Below are 19,020 nucleotides of genomic sequence, written 5' to 3' on the forward strand. Positions count from 1 at the left end.
GCTAAATGACCAGCAGGATTGTTTCCCTCGACCCAGGATAGCGCGAGGGGGCTCACATCTGCTCCCTGGAGCATACGCAAGCAGAAGTTCTAGAGCTAACTGGGCTGGGGGAAGGGAGCAAAGAATCCCAAGGGCTGCTTACCGAGTTCTGTGTTTCATCTTCCGTGGCTCCAAACCTACCCTGCTTCTGCATTCTTCCTCAGCTAGAGCTGGCGCCCGTAGGACTTGTATTCGTGTCCTATTGCTGTGTAACAAGTGTCTTACACAACGCAAATGTGCCACCTCGCAGTGTCCGCGAGTCCGGAGCCCCGGCACCGTGTACGTCAGGGGCTCGCGAGGCAGCACTTAGAGGATCAGCCGTGGCTGAGGACCCATCCGAGGACGGAGCTTTTCTTCCAGACGAGCTGGTGGGTGGCAGAATTCAGGCTTTCGAGGTGGTAGGGTTGAGGTCCCCACTTTCTGGCTGGCTGTCAGCCAAGGCTTGTTCTCAGCGGCCAGAGGCCACCTGCCAGGCCCTGCCACGTGGTCCTCACTCCCCACGACGTAGCGGTTTGGCCCTTCAAGCCCAACAGGAGAGTGTCTGCCGTGGCTTCGCATCTCTCTGACTTCTCTGTCTGACCTCTGGACACGCTTTTAAAAAGAGCTTGCCTGATTAGGCCAGGCCCACCCAGACTCCAGGAGAGGGGATTTACAGGGCACGCACGCTTAGAGTTCTGCCTACCACAGACTCCACGAAAAGCATTTCAGCCTGCCAGATTATTTGCTACAAAACGAGGCTAGCTGCTTTCTGTTAGCCTTCCCCACTCTGGGAAGCCGGCAAAGATGTCAAGCAGGGCCTTCTGAGTCCTTGAACCTGAACCAGGCTGTGGTTAAAAAATTGCAACAGCCTTGGAAGACAGGCCTTATTCCCTTGTCGCTTCTTTTTTTTTCCCCCCTAGAGCCCGTGTTCAGCCCTCAAGTCAGACAGGCTGAGAAGCAATAGGCAGCTGCGAGGCCTAAGCATCTAGGGTTGGCCCAGAGCAAGCAAGCGTTTAAACGATGACTGATAATGAAACTTTAGATCCCTGCTGGGCCGGGCTTCCTGATGCCCGTTATGACATGACTTTATGCTCCTTGGAAGTGGTTCTGAAGGCCTCTCATTTACTGGATAAAAGCGTACGTTCTTTCCTCTTTCCCTACTCGGCTTGCCAACTTCTTCACGGATTTTGTGCAGAGGGGATTTTTACTGAAAGTGTGTCTCATATTGTCCCCATGTGTTTAAAAAAGGGGACCACTTTCCCTACCGATTTCCTATTTGTCGCCGCAGCACCCCCTACTCCCTGCTCCTGTGTTCGTCCATCTGGAAAAACACGCAGCGAGCGCCTTCCATGCGCCTGGCCTCGTTCTAGGTGGTGGTGACATCTGGGTGGGCAAGATGTGGTCCCTGTCTTCAAGGTGATATCAACTGTGACGGAGGCAAAGGACCAAGAGCATGGGGCGCAGGTGGTGACCTTTGAGCTGGGTCTGGAGGAACGGGTAGGATTGTAAGGATGTGGGGATGAGGGAGTTGACGTTCTAGGCCAAGCAGACAGAGCACCGAACGTGAGAGCACCTGGTGCGTCTGGGGAATGACGGGTAATTCTGGGCGTGAGGGCATGAGTGGGGGGTGGACTTCTGGTACAACGGAGAGGGGCAGGGAACACCAGATTGCGGAGGGCCTCGAGAGTCAAGGACTTGGCTCTCATCCTACCGGCAGCAGGAAGTTGATGAACTAGTTGAAGCTGGGGAGGCTCACGATCAAGACCAAACATTGTGACTTTTTTGAGATACCAATGAGGTGACAGCAGTTTTTGCTAAGTATCATTCATACACAAAAGTATAGACCAGAGGACTTGGGCCAAAGGCCATTTTTAAAGAGGCCTGGTCTAACGAAGGAACCAATTCACTTTAGATTTAGATTAGCCATCATGAGAGAAGCGAAAGAAATACAACGATGCCTCTGTGAGGAGGTACTTGGGAAGCAAAGCTCTGGTTCATAAGGTCAGCCCAAGGCCAACAGGAGAGGAGTTTTGCCAGGGGTGGAGGGCTGTAAGTAGGAGAAGGCAGGGTATCTGTTCCTGAAGCTTCCTCCGTGAGGTTCCGGGCCTAGCCCAGCTGAGTGGGGCTCCACACCCAGGGTTCTCGTGGCTGGGACACCTACGAGTAGATTCTCTACACCAAGGACAGGAGGGGCCCGAGTGTGCTTGGTTCTGCATAGATGAACAGCCTAGGAGTGGGGCCCACCTCGCCAGGAGGGAAGGAAGGCCCTGCAAAGCTGGGAAAACAAGGGGGTCGCTCCCCCAGGACAAGCGCTCCTACAGCATGCCTCTACTTCTAAGAAATTTCTGACCGCAAAGATGGCTCTTACGTTACTTCCCCTTCTTTTATTGAATTTAAGCATTCGTGCACCAAACATTTATTGAGGGCCTGCTGTGTGCTAGGTACCATTCTAGGGGTTAGGAGATCCAGTGATGGACAGAATATGCAAGGCCCCTGACCTTATGGAATTTACATTCCAGTAGAGAAGACAGACAAGAAACAAGTAAATTACTGTAGAATATGATTTTAGGTAGTACTGAGTGCTGTAAGGATGTTCATAAAGGGTCATGTGATGGAGAGAGACCAGAGGCTCTAACCAGGATGGTCATGGAGGTCTTTCCTGGGAGGGAACATCTGAGCTGACTTGAAAGCTACAAAAGAGTCAACGGTGCAACTAGCTGGGGAAAGAGCCCTCCGGGCAAAGGGAACCGCAAGTGCCAAGGTCCTGAGATCAAAAGGGGCTGGGTGTGTTGGGTCATGGTGAGAAGGCCACTGAGGCTGCAGCAGAGAGAGGAAGGAGGAGGGTAACAGGATTGGCGGTCAGGGGGGCACGAGCATGGGGCCAGATCACATAAGGCTTGGGGGGTGCGTAAGGAGCTGGGACTTTGAGCGTGATGGCAAGTCACTGGGGGGTTTCGAGCAGGGGGCTGGTGGGACAGACGTGGCCACCGTGTGGAGAATAAGGAGGCAAACAAGGAAGCGAGGAGACCGGTTAGGTCATTGTAGTGATGCAGCAACAAGATAATGGTGGCTCAGACGGGGCCAGAGAGGGTTGGATTCCAGAAATACATGCAAGGAGGACTCGCAGGATTTACTGTCGGATTCGATGTGGCATACGATGGAAAGAGAGGAATCAAGAGCTCCTAAATTTCAGTCTGAGCATTTGGTTAGTGGCATTTTTTGGAGCGGGGGAGGGGGGGAACTGGGGTGGGGGAAGGAGTGGGTATGGGGGAAGCAAGAGTTCCACGCACCAGTAGTTGGAGGTGTTGGCGAGGCAGTTGGTTATAGGGCCATGGGGTACAGAGGAGACATCCAGTCTAGAGACAGACACCTTGGAGTCCAGTGTAGAGATGGTACTTCAAGTCTGAACGAGATCATTTAGGATGTGGTAGCCCCTAGCCACGTGTGCCCTTCGAGCGCTCAAAATTGTCACCTGTGTGAAATGCAAACCGAATTTCAAAGACTTAGCGTGGAAAAAAAAAAAAAAAGAACGTAAAATATTTTGGTTCTGTTGAGTTAAATAAAATATGATAATGTTTGGGCTCTCCTGAGGTCAAAGTAACCCCACCAGTTTTCTTTTGGCTTTTTTTAAATACGGCTACTAGGAATTTTGCAACAACGCACGTGGCTTGCAGTGGAGGTTCACGTTCATGTTTCTACTGAATGGCACTGATTTAGGAAACGGTCATAGATAAAGAGGGCCAAGGACAGAGACTTTAGGGGCTACAACATTTCAGATCTAGGGAGAGGAGGAAGGTCAAGCAAAGGAGCTTGAGGAAGAATCAGCCAATGAGGTTGGAGGAAAATTAGGGGAGTATGACGGTCAATAAGGCAAAGTGATAAAATTATGCAAAAAGGAGGGCGTGTCAGATGTTGCTGGGAAGTCAGGGGACTTGCAGTGTCATTTAATAAGAGCCATTTTGGTGGAGTGCTTTGGAAGGAGTTCAGGTCGGAAGCCTCAATTCAGAGAGAGAGCCCAGGAGACTAAGAAGTGAAGACATAAGGATAGTAAGTATAGATGACATAACCCTTTAAAGTTTTGGGGTGATAAGAAATGGGGTGATAACGGGAAGAGAATTTCAAATCAAGGGGAGCCATGTGTGTTTCGCTGTGTTGGGTGGGTGGGGGGGTGGGTGGTTGGTTGGTTGGTTGGTTGAGACAGGGAGACAGCTCAGCTGATGGTGGTGCTGTCTTCAGGGTCCTTGGGATTCGCTTAGGAGGATGAGGCAAGTGTGCTAGGAAGGACCGGAGACAGTCTACACTCGAGAGTTAGTCAAATCGAGTGATTCTATTAATTGCTCTAAGGGATTCAGATGCCACCAAGGTGTCCTCTTTCATTGTTCTCCCTCTTGGCTTCTGTATTTTCCTCTTTGGTTGTTGCTTCACTGTCTTCTACCCCTGCCAGTGGTGGGTTAAGGACAATATTAGCCTACTGTGGCCTGGTATTTTGGAAAACAGGCTCCTTTTCTACGGACTTCTCCAAAGCTCAGAGAGGGAAATAAACTCTCTTAGTGTCGGGGTGGGGGTGCTGCTATGTTTATTATGCTGGCCCAGGAACTCACCCATGATGTGAATTGCTCCTAGCCCAAGGAATTCTCCTGTCCTCCCTCGGGATTTCTGAGGGACTTCTGACTTTCTCCATCCCTTTGCTCCTCCCAAATCTCCAGGTGGAACTTGTGTGTGTGTGTGTGCGCGCGTGAGAATTAGGGAGCATTGTATGGGCTTGGGATTAAGTCATCTTCAGGCAGAATTGTGATATTGGCTCATAGAGTTTGAGTGACTTGAACATAGTGTCAATACTTTTCAGCCAAGGCCAGCCAGGACACACCTGTCATCGAGCGAGTTGGGTTTATTACTCATCACAGTAAGAAAGAACTCACACCATGGGAAATCATAGGACTTCACAGTGAGAGGGTCTGAAGCCATCTCGACACCAGGGCCCTGTCAGCCCTCACTGTGGTTTGGAAGCGTTTGCTTTCCAAGGCCTCAGTCACTCTTGCTGGTGACCTCTCAAGTCCGCCTTAACCTCAGAGCCTACGGGCATCCCTCTTTACTTCCGGAGATGTATCAGGGGTGTATGGCTGGAGGGCAGGACAGGACTGGCCTGGAATCCATGCACAAAAGAGCAATGGCAGTTTGACTATGTCTGGGAGCTGAGCAGATCTGGGGTGGGAAATGGGGCTCCAGAACCTACTTAACCCCCACTTGATGGTCCTTCAACTGGTCGGATCAAGACCCTAGGGGGAGCTCTTATGAGGCCCAGCTCTGCCCGCCTCTCTACAGCTTCCCAGCTGTGTATGAATATAGCATCCTTTCTCTGGGTTAGGGTGCTGGTCGGAGCCCCCTTCCCAACCCACACAAACTCACATAAAAAATGTCAGCATTGATTTTTAAAGATCTGGCTATCCACAGACATGTTTCCCTAGACCTGTCAGCCCTAGCTTTTGCTAGAAGGCTAGACTGAATGGAAAATTTACAGTTGATGCTCAATTGATTATCTGTACTGATGGAGAAAAGCATAAGGACGGATGATTCTCCCATGACATGGAATCAGAGTCATGAGAGAATTAGCCTTTTAATTGTCACTTGGATTGCTTCCCATTTTTGGCTATTTAAAACAATGCAATGATAAACATTTTTGCATGTATATTTCTGTGTATTTACCTGTTCTAGACATTTCATATAAATGAAGTCATGAGCTTTTTCTTAAGGAAGGGTAATTCGCTCTCATGGCAATTCTCTTTGTCTGGTTTTCCTTGAATGGTTTAAGAATCTAACGGAAGGATAAAGGGTAAGGTAAAACGAGCATGTTAGGCCCTGGATATCAAATGATGATCTTTTGCTTTTTCACTCAATATTTTACTTTAGTGATCCTACTATGGCTGAATCACTAAGTGAAGTTTCTGGAAGTCTGGAAGTTCTAGACACCAGTGATGAGGGTAAGTAGCCCAGTGGAATCTTGCCATCTAGAACTAGATTCGTTTACTGTGTTTAACCCCTAGGAAAAAAAGGAAGCCACAAGCAAACGAGTTCATATCAAATTTCTAATAACACTAGACTCAGTCTGCACTTACTTTGCAGGGTTTTTTTGCCTCTTTTTTGAGGGGTCCAACTCTGATATCACAAGGTTTGTCTGAGGCCCTGCAGTCTTCTTTGGGGATGGTTACCAGTTTCTACTTACTAAGGCAGGAGAAATATTTCTGCTTAATTAGAAAAAAAAAATTTGGAGCAGACCATGACCTGAGAGGTTCAACTGAGGTTTTACTGTAGAGAGTAATCCAGATTTTTTTGTAATTTGAGGAATGAAGGGGGAATATAAACCAAAGATTCCACCACAGGCTTCTGTTAAGTGGGACTCAATTTACAAAAGTTCTTTTTGCAAAACTTACTCAGATGTGTGTCCATTCCCTAAATTGTGGGGCCACCTAGGAGCGATATGTAACCGCGAGTGAGTATCAGTTCAGGAAGGCAAAGGTCACTAGATAGTGATAAGCCTCATCGACATCCCTCCACTGCAAAGGAACCATCAGACATAAAATAAGACATTGAATTTAAAGATAGGACTAAATGCAACAGCTCACTGGGTTGTTCTCCAATTTTTGTTGAAGTAGCGTATGATGTGGAAGACTTGATCCGGAAGAACAGAATGGAACCTTCTTGTGGCTTCCTAGAGGCCCGCTTTTACTGCTGATGTGGGGCTGATGTGGGGTGGGGGATGCTGAACCTGGTGCACGGATCCTTGAAGGCAGGGCTTGGGGCTTCGTTTTGGTGTCACCATTGTTTTGTATTGGGTCTCAGAGAGAGAGTCCTTAGATCCCGCAAATATTCATTCAATGAACGGATAAAAAAATGAATGATAGGCCTCTTCACCAAGGCACCAGATTCCGTTCATTCACCCTACTAAACCAACTGACCTATCTTTTTGGATATGAGCTAGACAGATGCCTACAAAGGAAGGTGGCAATGCGGTGCATCTTGATGAAGAGTGAAGGTAAGGAAATGCCTTTTCTCTGCTCGCAAGATTTTGTTGTTTTAAAAGATCAGACGGTTGGGTACATTTTTAGAGCTAGTCGTTGCTAGCCAGAGAATAGCGTGGCTGTTTGGAGGTTGATGGAGAGAAAGGCTAGTTAGAAATGTTTTCTTTCTAAGCAGCGATGCAAGAGAACAAGGTCACTGTCATGCGATGCATTTTTAAAGCCCCATTAAGTTCAGCCCAGGTGGGCTGCCTGTGTGCACGGTGGATAAGCAAATATACAACCCAGAAGTGATGATTTCTTCATTGGAGTTAACGGTGTTTTCCTCTCTGGGGGGAAAATACTGCTTTCTGTGGGCTGTTTTCTGGCATGTGACACACGGCCCTCATTGGATGAGGATGTTGAGAGCTCCTGTCTGGGAATAAATAAATCAGTGGCTTTGTTATAGGAGAAGTCCAGAAGCTGGTGGCCGGGAGCTCACTGCCCACCACTGCGGTACCTGGCGGGGGCACTTGTTACCCAGTGTGGAGGTGACCTACATAAACATGGCTGGATACAAATGTGGGTGGCGACCTCTACCAGCTGCCTAGGTCTATCTAGCCTTTGGCACTTCAGCTTCTTTTGAAAACCAGCCTGGGCAGGGCTCAGCTGCTGGTAATTTAAAGGTACCCCTTTACAAAAGAGAGCTTGAAAGGCCATTTCATACACTTGAATATAGGGCAACTCTCTCAGATTTCAGTGGGGTTGCAGAATACATAGCTTGTGGACTGTTCCCAGACTCGTATCTATTTCTCAGGGCCTATCTCCACACATGGGGTCTGATGTGGTTGGGGCTCGGGAGGTCTCCTAAGCCAAAACAGGCCAAAGACTTGGACTCTTGCAGTTGATATTGGATATGTGGCAATGGGTTGCTCGGTAAGGCCGTGTGCCGCTTCCTAGTCACTGCCCGAGGTCAGTGAGCCACCAACCCACCATGGTGGTTACCATCTCCTGGTGCACCCCCAGCTCTACCAACAGAGCTCTACCTGCCCCCCCATGCCCACATACTCAGAGCTAGCCCACAGGGACGAATGGAAACATTATTTTCCTTCTAGTGCCCGTAGTTGAAAGAGACACATGTTACTTAAGGTATTTTGGATCCTCATGGGAAAATAGGTTGTTGTTTTTGGCCAGCAAAAATGGAAAACTGGGGAGCGGGGGCACAGAAATTGAAATACATGCATCATTAAATGTTAGCCCCTGTTATGGTTCTAAAGTCTCTAGTCATTTTGCTGGTTTAGGGACATAAAAAGGTGTCAGTGCCTAATTTTGTCTGCCCATACGATGATTATGCTTGGTACATTCAGCTTTAGAGCCCGGATGTTTATTAGAAGTGTTTTTATCCAATTATTAAGTGTTTATAGATAGTGTTACAAGTGCGGCTGCTAGCCGCTGACTCTCTCATCTCTGCCTTTTTGCTGGTTTGTGAGAAGCAGGTTTGCCCTCCTCCCTTCTAGTCGGGGATTTTGAAGCAAGAGGGGCAATGATTGCTATGTTTCTAAACACTCTGAGCATAAAGTTGTTCCTCTTTTAGAAGACCAGAAGGAGACCACCCATCAAGAATCAATAAATCTGGGTGCCTGGGTGGCTCAGTTGGTTAAGCGACTGCCTTCGGCTCAGGTCATGATCCTGGAGTCCCGGGATCGAGCCCCGCATCGGGCTCCCTGCTCTGCAGGGAGTCTGCTCCTCCCTCTGACCCTCCCCCCTCTCATGTGCTCTCTCTCTCATTCTCTCTCTCTCAAATAAATAAATAAAAAAAAAAATCTTAAAAAAAAAAAAAAAGAATCAATAAATCTTATCTGTTCTGGGTGAAAACTGGCAGGGACTTTTACACCAGAGAAATAGGCAAATACTACAGATAAGGCATTTCCCCCAAGAGATCCAGTTGATAAATTTTTTCCAGCAAAGAACTGATCATAGCAATTAGTATAGTAGAGTAATGCTCGATCATTTTCAAGCCACCCCCAAGCATCGTTCTAAATAATTTATCATTATAGAAATTAGTTGAACTTTTCCTGAGAAAAAATTATGGAAGGAAACTTGAAAAAAATATGTTTCCTGCTGTATCTTCGTGTTTTATTCTTTCTATCCGTAGGTAGAATCGCCAAGTTGGTCCCCATCATGACCCTATTTAGGTACATCCTAGTAGATGAGAAATGGCCCAAGCCATCCCAAACAGGAATTACTTAAGCAGTGATTATCAAGCATACAGTCCTCTGTCTTCTTGCATTGCCCCACCCCACGCTGGCTTCTGCTTCTAATCATTATACTGTACAGATCACTATTGATTGATAGATATGGGGCTGCTTCCCCTTATCTATAGATAAATAGAACTGATAGACCAATTCTACAGATAGAATTGAATCTGGTCTTAATAAACAAGTAATTATTGGGGCACCTGGCTGACTCCGTGGGTAGAGCCTGCAACTCATTGATCTCAGGGTCGTGAGTTCAAGCCTCACGTTGGGTGTAGAGTTTATTTAAAAACATTTTTTTAAAAAAGGAAACAAGTAATTATTGATTCCCTAGTACTAGCTCACAGTTATTAGCACTTGCACCATGCCAGACCCTATGCTAAGCTCTTTACTTACACTTTTTACAACTTATATCAACCCTGACAAGGGCCAGTGTTTAAATTATAGGATGCTTAAGGATAATTCTGCTTGGTGACCTTAATTTAAGGGAAGTGACAGCTGTGTTGGTATTCTGCATCCCTCAATGGACTCAGTTGTCCCTTGGGAGCTACTGCATGCCTTTCACAGCGTCGGTTGCTGTAGGGGATGCAAAAGAGGGCCTGCCTACAGCCTTGATGTGGGGGACAGTAGCTAAGACACAGAACTGTATCTTACTCCTTTCTCGTTGATACCCAAAACATGGTAAGTGCTTGGTCTTAAATATTTGTTGGTTGGATGGATGGATGGATGGATGGATGGATGGATGGATGGATAGATGGATGGATAGGCAGACTAGAGGGCATTCGGGTGTAAAACTTGGAAGGCCAACAGTCAAGTTTTAGGCATACAGAGAGAAGGGTTGATTGTGACTGGTGGGACACTGGACTGAATGCCAGTGTCCCTTCAATTCTTGAAGTTTAGAAACCTTTCTCATAGGCCATAGGATTCCAGAGCTAGAAGGAACCCTAGTTCAGCATTTCCCATAGTGTGTTTTGCCAGACATTCTGCTTACATGCATTTGGGAGACAACATTGCTGCCCAGTATCTTAAAGCTTCACTGTTCACATAGGCATGTTGAAGTTCCAGAAAAGTCTTGTTGGAAAGCAGATCCCTAAACTTTGCCTAATCCAGTGTTTCTCAGAATGACTGGCCCGCAGACCCCTTTCTCATGCAATAGACCAATGGTAGCCCTCTGAACACACTTTGGGAGATGCTGACTGGTGTGATCCCTTCATTTTCCTGCTGAGTTCCAGAGAGGTTGAGTGACTTACCCAAAGTCACAGAGCTAATTGATAGCAGCGCCAAGTCGAGGATTCCAGACTCTTCTGACTCTTGGGTGGTACTCTCCGTTACACCACTAAGCCTTTCTAATGGCAGCCCCATTGGCAACTCCCTTGCCTGGGCCCTTCCCTGCCAGGGCAACATTGCTATGCTGGCAAGAGGCCTTCCAGAGACCAGACTGTTGGGAATTTGGATGAGACACCTATGCTGGTAAATTATGGCGTGTGAAAGCAGTAAGAGCTGATTCTCTGAAGAATGCAGCACGCACTCCCCTCTCCTCGCCCCTCTTCTGCTGAGCCCCAGTAAAGATACATGTGCTTGCTAGGAAACTAAAAAAAGCCCTAACAAAGCCTTAGGAGCATTTAAAGCTCCAATGCCTTGCTTCTGCCCTGGTGGTTAATGTAGATAGCGCAAACTTGCAATTATGTGCAGGTGCAGCGGGCAGTAGCCCCCTAGATAATCCAAACCAACCGGCAAAAATGGAAGAACACACAGTGCACATAGTGCACGCCCGCACTCAAGCACGCACACACGCACTCACGCACGCAGACACACGTACGCACGCACTCAAGCACGCACACACGCACTCACGCACGCAGACACACGTACGCACGCACTCAAGCACGCACACACGCACTCACGCACGCAGACACGTACGCACGCACTCAAGCACGCACACATGCATGCACTCACGCGCGCACACACATCCACGCACACACTCACACGCGCACACCCAGGTGCACGCACACACACATGCACACACGCACACACACACGCACACACGCACTCCTTGCAAAACCCTTTGGTATCTGATTCTGTCATGCCTTTTGCCCAGGCAGCTTCTTTGCCTGGTGGCCCTTTCTTCCCAATTCCCAGCCCTCTCCCTCGCTCCTAAATTCCCTCCTCGAGGACAGCTTCCCTGACTGCACCACCCCGATAGCACTCGCCCCGCGGGTCGGCATCCTTTCAGCACACAAGCTGGCCAGTCCCAGCTCCCACCTGCAACTCCAGGGGTCCTGAGGGGCTTTCTCACATGTGGAAGCTCGCCTCCCCACCTGGGTGGCGGTGACCCCAGACACCAGTGTGAAGTCAGGGGGGCACCCTGTGCTTACGTGGGCTCAATAATTGCTGCAGACGAATGAACTTCTTGGGTCAGGACCGAGGTGTGTGTTCATGGTTGCAGTGGCCAGGCAAGTGGATGCCTGGTGAGGTGGGCCTGAAGAGAGGCCTGCCCGAAGACCACAAGCTGGAGCCCGAGCTTCTGCTCTCCCCAGAACTCGGACACTTTGTCCTACGGAGTTATGAAGAAGGGAGCAGGCCACATGCATGGTGGTGTGGTGTCGTGGGCCCCGGGGTGGGGGTGGGGGGGTGGCGAGGGCCAAGTCTGCAGGGCACCTGGGATCACAGTCCTTGTTCCTGTCACAGAGGCCCCGTTTCCTCCCCATCTCCCCTTCCACTGTCACACTCTGCCTCGCTCTCCTTCCTTAACTTCCAGGAAGGAAGAAATCCAAATTCAAAGCCTTCAAGAACTTTTTTGGCAAGAGGAAGAAAAAAGAGCCGGAAGATGCCCAGGGAGCGAGGAGGCTAAAGCCAAGCTTGTCCAGCGACAGTATTAACATCCCTTCTCTGAAGCCAGTTCGGGAAGGTCAGCATACTAAGGCCAGGTAAGGCCCGGTGGGCGGCCGTGGCCGGCGGGCCCTTCTCCGCGCTCACCCCGATGCTTATTGTTGGGGTGCGGAGCTCGGTAGGTTGGCCGCTGCACGTCCCTGACCCCGAGAGCACTGGGTACAGACAGACCAGGGCGGCCCTCCCCTGTCACAGCTGTGTGACCCATGCGGCCCACCCCTAGTGAGGCGCTGGAGGCCTCTGTTCCATAGCATAAAGACAGCCTGCCTCATGCGGGCAGCCGGGCCTGGTTAGCCTGCCCGGCCCTCAGACTATAGACCTGTGCTTACCCAGCGGGGGAGGCTCCATCTCCTAATGTGTGATTAAAATCTCAGACGCCGAAGCCAGGTTGAGCTGGGTGGAGGCCACGGCGCGAAATCACTTGTGTTAATGTAAAAACAAACAAAGAAAAGGAGCTGGCAACATCCCAGGAGACGGGGCAGGGAGGGGGGCGGAGGGAGATGCTGTAACTGGTCCCAGAATGGGGTAGACTGGTTCTCAGCCACCCCGTTCCAGTTTTCATCTGTGACGCCCCCACTTCCATATCTGACCATCCAGTACCCCCGGCTGTTCCCTGGCTCCGTCAGCTCCCCCTCTACGCAGTTCCACTTGGGCCTGTTCCCCTGGCCCGAACATTCCAGACTTATCTGCACCGCCCACAGAGCTCATCTGTGCCGCGACCCCCTCCCTCGAGGCTTGGCTTGCTGAAAATGGGACAGTCAGCAAACACGACAGTTAGCACCTCGGTCTCCTTCAGGAGGCCCTTCATGAGTGCGTTGAGTGTGAGGAATTTCAGATAGCTTTGCTGGGGGTTGCGGGGGATGGTTTTGGACAGAGGGGTTTGTTTCATACCTCACAAATCACGCCATGATATAGACCACAGCCCAATAGCTCCCAGTAGCCTACGCTAGCCCTGCTATAAACCAGAGGGGGGGGAGGGGAGAGGGGAGTTTGGGTCTACTCTGCCTCGTCTCTACAAATCAGCGAGAGCCATCTCTCCTAAAGTTCTGCATTTCCCCCTTCCGACTTGTCCGTCCGCCTCCAAGATGGTCCACTGGTTCTGATGTGTTCTGCACACCAAGAAGGCAAGTGCGCACAGGGCTTGCGGGGTGGGGGGAGGACAGGAGGGAGTGGGGGCAGAAGAAGAAGTGGGTGGTACGAAGGCATCTGCCTCCTCTCCTCTTGCTGGCCCACAGGCTACCTTGGTGTGGGTGCCATTTCAATCCCCATAACACCCGATTGTCCTCGGAGCGTGTGGTTATCAGATCTATCCATGTGCATGTCCCACAGTCAGATAGGCTCACAATGATGGGGTGGGGGCTGGTCCTACAGTGCCCGAGCTGCTACTCTGGGTACCATTTAAAGATTGTTTTTTAGGGGGGGGTGCCTGGGTGCCTCAGTCGGTTGAGTGTTACACTCTTGATTTCAACTCAAGTCATGATCTCAGGGTTGTGAGATCGAGCCCCTCAATGGGCTCTGCATTGGGTGTGAAGCCTGCTTAAGATTCTCTCTCCCTCTGCTCCCCCCCTCCCCCCGTTCGCTCTCACTCTCTTTCTCAAAAAAAAAAAAAAAAGAAAGATTGTTTTTTAGGTGTGCCTGGCTGGCTCAGTAAAGCATGCAATTTTTGATCTCAGGGTCATGAGTTCAAGTGCCACATTGGGCATGGAGCCCTACTTAGGGGAAAAAAAAGTATTTTTTAAAGTGCCAACCTACATGTATTATAGTAAATGTTTTGTAATAAAGGTAATAAGTGCAAAAAAAGTACCTGAAATTTTAAACAATTATTTTATCTAATTTAAAATTTCCACCCCTCCCTAAAAGAAATTCTGTACCCATTAGCAGTCAATCCCCATTCCCTCCCCACTCTAGCCCAAAGTGATCACTTGTCTACTTTCTGTCTCTATCAATTTGCTTATTCTGGATACTTCCTATAAATGGTATCATATGGTATGTGGCCTTTTGTGACTGGCTTGTTTCCCTTAGCATGTTTTTGTTTTCCAGGGTCATCCATGTGGTAGCATGAATCCAATACTTAATTCCTTCATCCTACTGAGTAGTATTCCAGTGTATGAATACACCACATTTTATCTGTTCATCAGATGACAGATATTTGGGTGTTTCCATCTTTTGGCTATTATGGAGAATGCTGCTGCGAACAGTTGTGTACAAGTTTTTAGATGAATGTATGTTTTTATTTCTCTTGGGTATATGCCTAGGAGTATACTGGGTCATATGGTAATTTAATGTTCATGTTTTTGAGAAACCACCAGACCAGACTGTTTTCCAAAATGCCTGCCTGCACCATTTTACATTCCCACGAGCAGCGCGTGGGGGTTCCAATTTCTCCGCAATCTTGTCAACACTTGTTACTCTCTGAGTTTTTGTTTCTAGCCATTCTAGTGGGTCTGAAGTGGTATCTATCTCATTATGGTTTGGATTTATATTTCTTGACTGGCTAGTGAAAGGCTGAGCATCTTTTCATGTGCTTGTTGGCTCTCTGTATATCTTCTTTGGAGAAATATCTATTGAGATCCTTTGCCCATTTAAAAAATTGGGTTCTTTATCTTTTTATTATTAAATTGTAAGAGTTTCTCATGTATTCCAGATATGAATCCCTTATCAAATATATAATCTGCAGGGGCACCTGGGTGGCTCAGTCGGTTAAGCGTCTGCCTTTGGCTCTGGTCATGATCCCAGGGTCCTGGTATCAAGCCCCACATCAAGCTCCCTGCTCAGGGGGTCATCTGCTCCTCCCTTTCCCTTTGCCCCTCCCCCCTCCACTCGTGTTCTCTCTCGCTCGCTCTGCTCTCTTCCTCTCAAATAAATAATCTTTTTTTTTTTTAAAGATTTTATTTATTTATTTGACAGAGAGAGACACAGTGAGAGAAGGAACACAAGCAGGGGGAGTGGGAGAGGGAGAAGCAGACTCCCTGCTGAGCAGGGAGCCCGATGCGGGGCTCGATCCCAGGACCCTGGGACCATGACCTGAGCCGAAGGCAGACGCTTAATGACTGAGCCACCCAGGTGCCCTTCAAATAAATAATCTTTAAAAAAAAGACATACAATCTGCAGATATTCCCCCCCCCTTTATGTGGGTTGTCCTTTCACTTTCTTGCTAGTATCCTTCGAAGCTTAATTCTGATCAAATCCATTTATTTTTTTCTTCAGTTGCTTAAGTTTTTGGAGTCATATTCTAAGAATCCATTGCCGAATCCAGGTCATGAAAATATACCCCCCAGTGTTTTCTTCTAAGAGTTTTAGCTCTTATAGTTAGGTGTTTGATCCATTTTGAGTTCATGTTTATATATGGTATGAGATAGGGTCTAACTTCTCCCTTCTGTATGTATCTTTCCAGTTGTCTCTGCATCATTTGTTGAAAAAACTATTCTTTCCCCATTGAACGGTTTTGGCACCCTTTTTGCACATTGATTAACCATAGATGGATGAGTTGATTTCTGGACTCTCAATTCTGTTCCATTGATCTATATGTCTATCCTCATGGCAGTACTATACTGTCTTGATTACGGTAGCTTTGTAGTAAGTTTTGAAATTGGCAAGTGTGAGTTCTCCAACTTTGTTCTTCTTTTTCAAGATTGTTTTATCAGTTTGTGGCCCCTTACATTTCACGATGAATTTAAAGATTATCTTGTCCACTTCTGCTAAAGAAAAGAAAAAAGGCAACTGGAATTTCAATAGTGATCACATTAAATCTGTAGATCAATTTGCGGACTATTGCCATCTTGACAAGATTAAGGCTTCCAAGGCCTGGAGCATAGGTTGCTTTTTCATTTGCTTAGGTTTTCTTCTTTAACTTCTTTCATCAGTGTTTTAGAGTGCTCAGAGTATAATTTTTACACATTTTTCATTAAATTTATTCCTACATGCTTTATTCTTATTGATGTTATTGTAAATGTTGAAAATTGGAAGTGTTTTTGTCATTTCATTTCTGGGTTGTTCATTGCAAGTATATAGAAATACAATCAATTGTTACGTATTGGTCTTTTAACCTGTAGCCTTGCTGAACTCATGTATTAGTTCTAGTAGTTTTTATTGGATTCCTTAGGAGTTTTATACACAAGATTGTGTCATCTATGATTGGAGATAATTTCACATTTTCCTGTCCATTATGGATGCCTTTTATTTAATTTTCTTACCTAATTGCCTTGGCTAGAACCCCCAGGACAAGGTTGAATCGAAGTGGCAACAGCAGACATCCTTGTCTTGTCCCTGATCTGAGGGAGAAAACATTCAGTCTTTCATCATTAAGTGTGACATTAGCTGAGAGTTTTTCACAGGTGTCCTCTGTCAAGGTTGAGAGTATTTATCATGAGTGTATTTATTATGTATTTGGATTTTACAAATGCTTTTTCTGTATTTATTGAAATGACCCCACAGTTTTTGTTTTTATTCTGTTGATATGGCGTATTATGTTAATTGATTTTCATATATTAAGATAACCTCACATTTCTTGCAAGTTCTACTTGGTAATAGTGTGTAATTCTTTATGTCGCTGGATTCAGATTACTAGTATTTTATTGAAGATTCTTACATCTATTTCATAAGAGATATTAGTCTGTAGTCTTCTTTTCTTGTGATGTCTTTGGTTGAAATTTTTCACAGGTAAAATATATTCCCAACATTCCAAAAGGAGTCTTTTGTGCTGTTAGCCCTTCATTTGTTTCTAACTTTTCCCTGATTTGCCTTAACGCTTAATTGTTGTCAACCTGGTTTTATTCCCAATCAGAAGGTATTTCCATCTGGATTAACAAGCTGGGGGTGGGTGCATAAGATGGCTTTGAAAATCAGACAGATGTATCCCAGAGCCCTTGTGTGAAAGAGGAAAAAATCTAGTGAATGAGGGTCTCCAGTATCTGGGCAGATGTTTGGTATTTTAAATCAAAACAAAAACACTAGAGAGAAATTTGGGTGTGAAAGGTCTTTTATAACTCTTACCTTAATAATAGACTTAGGATCTTCCCTCCCATTCCACAGCATTGCTGCTATTATACACTTTAAATGAATGAATTGTATGGTATGTAAACCATATCTCAAAACTATTATATAAAATAGATATGTGTTGATAATTTAAAAAATCAAAATTATACAGAAGTACATAAAGTAGGAAATTAAGGTTCCTTCCCCCTGCCCCCAATGCCATTCCCCAGAGGGAGCTGCCACTAATTATTTGGTGGATATCCTTCTTGATTTTTTTCTATGAACATAAACTATATGTGTATGTAATATAGGTATATATAAATATATATAATTTATTTATTTAAGAGAGAGAGAGAGCACGAGTGGCGGGGGGGGGGTGCAGAAGGAGAAGCAGACACCCCACTGAGCAGGGAGCTGGATGTGGGACTCGATTTCAGGATCCGGGCATCATGACCCAAGTCGAAGGCAGACGTTTCACTGACTGAGCCACCCAGGTGCCCTTGGGCATATATATTAAATGAGACCATACTATTCTTTATTTTTTCACTTCATTTCTCATGGAAAACCTTCTCTGTCAGCACCTGTGTATCCTTGCCCCCTTTCTGAGGTGTCTGTGATATGTCATGCTATGGATATACACGTGTCTTCAGTTCCTACAGCCCTTGGGCTGCTCTTACAAGACCTTTTCCTTCCTGTTCAGGGCCAAGAGCAGCATGGGCAGCAAAGCCCTGTCCCATGACAGCATCTTCATGTTGAATCCTGAGCCTGAAATATCAGCAAGTAGAATCTGCCCCTCTCCAGAGCCCCAGAGAGGCAGACCTCTACAGGTAATAGTGAACTCAAGCATCAGTGCCTAATTAGACTCCTCCTCTTTCATTCTTCCCCCCCTCCACCCCCACCCCAATCTGCCAAAAAGCAAGGAGGGGGGAATATGGCCTTGCTCCCCAGCTGATTGTAAAGAAGGGAGAGTGTAGAAATACACGATGCGCTGACCTAGTGCCCAGCACACAGTGTTGGTTAACATTACCATATTCACTCGACACACCCCAAGAATGCGTTAAGTCTTAGGGCGGTGACATTCCACTGTTGGTTAATGTGCAGGCATTCCAACCGCCATGTTCTTTCGTTCTTCTACAGAGATCTCAAGTTTCCAGAACTCTGCCTAGATCTGGGACTAGTAATGTGCATGGAGCTGTTTCTGGACTTATGTTTGGAGCTGTGCCCCAACATGTGCCCAGAAGTGGAATGTGGACTGGGGGCTCCAAGATTACTGAGGTAATAGAGGGGAATTGGGCCAAGTATGGCAGCTGAGTCAGACAGACAGACCTATGCTTGAATTCTTGCTCTGCTACTTACTGGCTCTGTGATCTTGGGCTGATTGCTTGACCTCTCTGAGCCTTCCTTTCCTCATATACAGTGGGTATAATATTAACCTCTACCTCAAACAGTTGCTTGTGAGGATAGAATACTCAGAGAGGTTAAAGAAATTGCTCAGTCTCACCCAGATAATAAATGGTAGACCTGGAAACCTGACCCAGATGCGTTGACCTCAAAACCCATGGTCTTTCCAACATCCCAGGCTTTAAGATATTCAGTTTCTTTGTGCCTGCCTCAACAGGGAGAAGGGTATACCTTTAGTCTATGCACGTGCATAGAGCAGTCTTTTACCTCCAGATAACCCTAACCATTGCTCAGTTAGACTCTTCTGGAGCTCTGATCTAGAAATGTTCCAGGGGCGAGCCGGAAATATTGTCAGGGAAATCACCCTAAGCAGCTACCTTCCTCCTTCTCTCAGCTTGTGGGCGGGATGATACCCAAGGATCCCTGGGTAACTGAGAAGGCCACACAATGTGGAGACCCTTTTCCACCGAGGAGCTGATGATTTTGCATTTGGC

General features: G+C 47.1%; 1 protein-coding gene across 1 annotated transcript in view; it reads left to right on the forward strand.

Moving 5' to 3' along the window:
- Positions 1-5,935: 5,935 nt before the first annotated feature.
- The window catches only part of KIAA1210 (KIAA1210 ortholog), a 44,701-nt gene continuing 31,616 nt past the window's right edge, over positions 5,936-19,020 (forward strand). The window contains exons 1-4 of the mRNA XM_081809311.1: positions 5,936-6,000; positions 12,025-12,189; positions 17,826-17,952; positions 18,263-18,400. Coding sequence (XP_081665437.1) covers positions 5,936-6,000; positions 12,025-12,189; positions 17,826-17,952; positions 18,263-18,400 — 495 coding nt within the window. The remainder of the gene's footprint in view (positions 6,001-12,024; positions 12,190-17,825; positions 17,953-18,262; positions 18,401-19,020) is intronic.

Source organism: Leptonychotes weddellii, chromosome X (genome assembly GCF_054177405.1).
Source record: "Leptonychotes weddellii isolate Sample4059 chromosome X, ASM5417740v2, whole genome shotgun sequence".
NCBI lineage: Eukaryota > Metazoa > Chordata > Mammalia > Carnivora > Phocidae > Leptonychotes > Leptonychotes weddellii.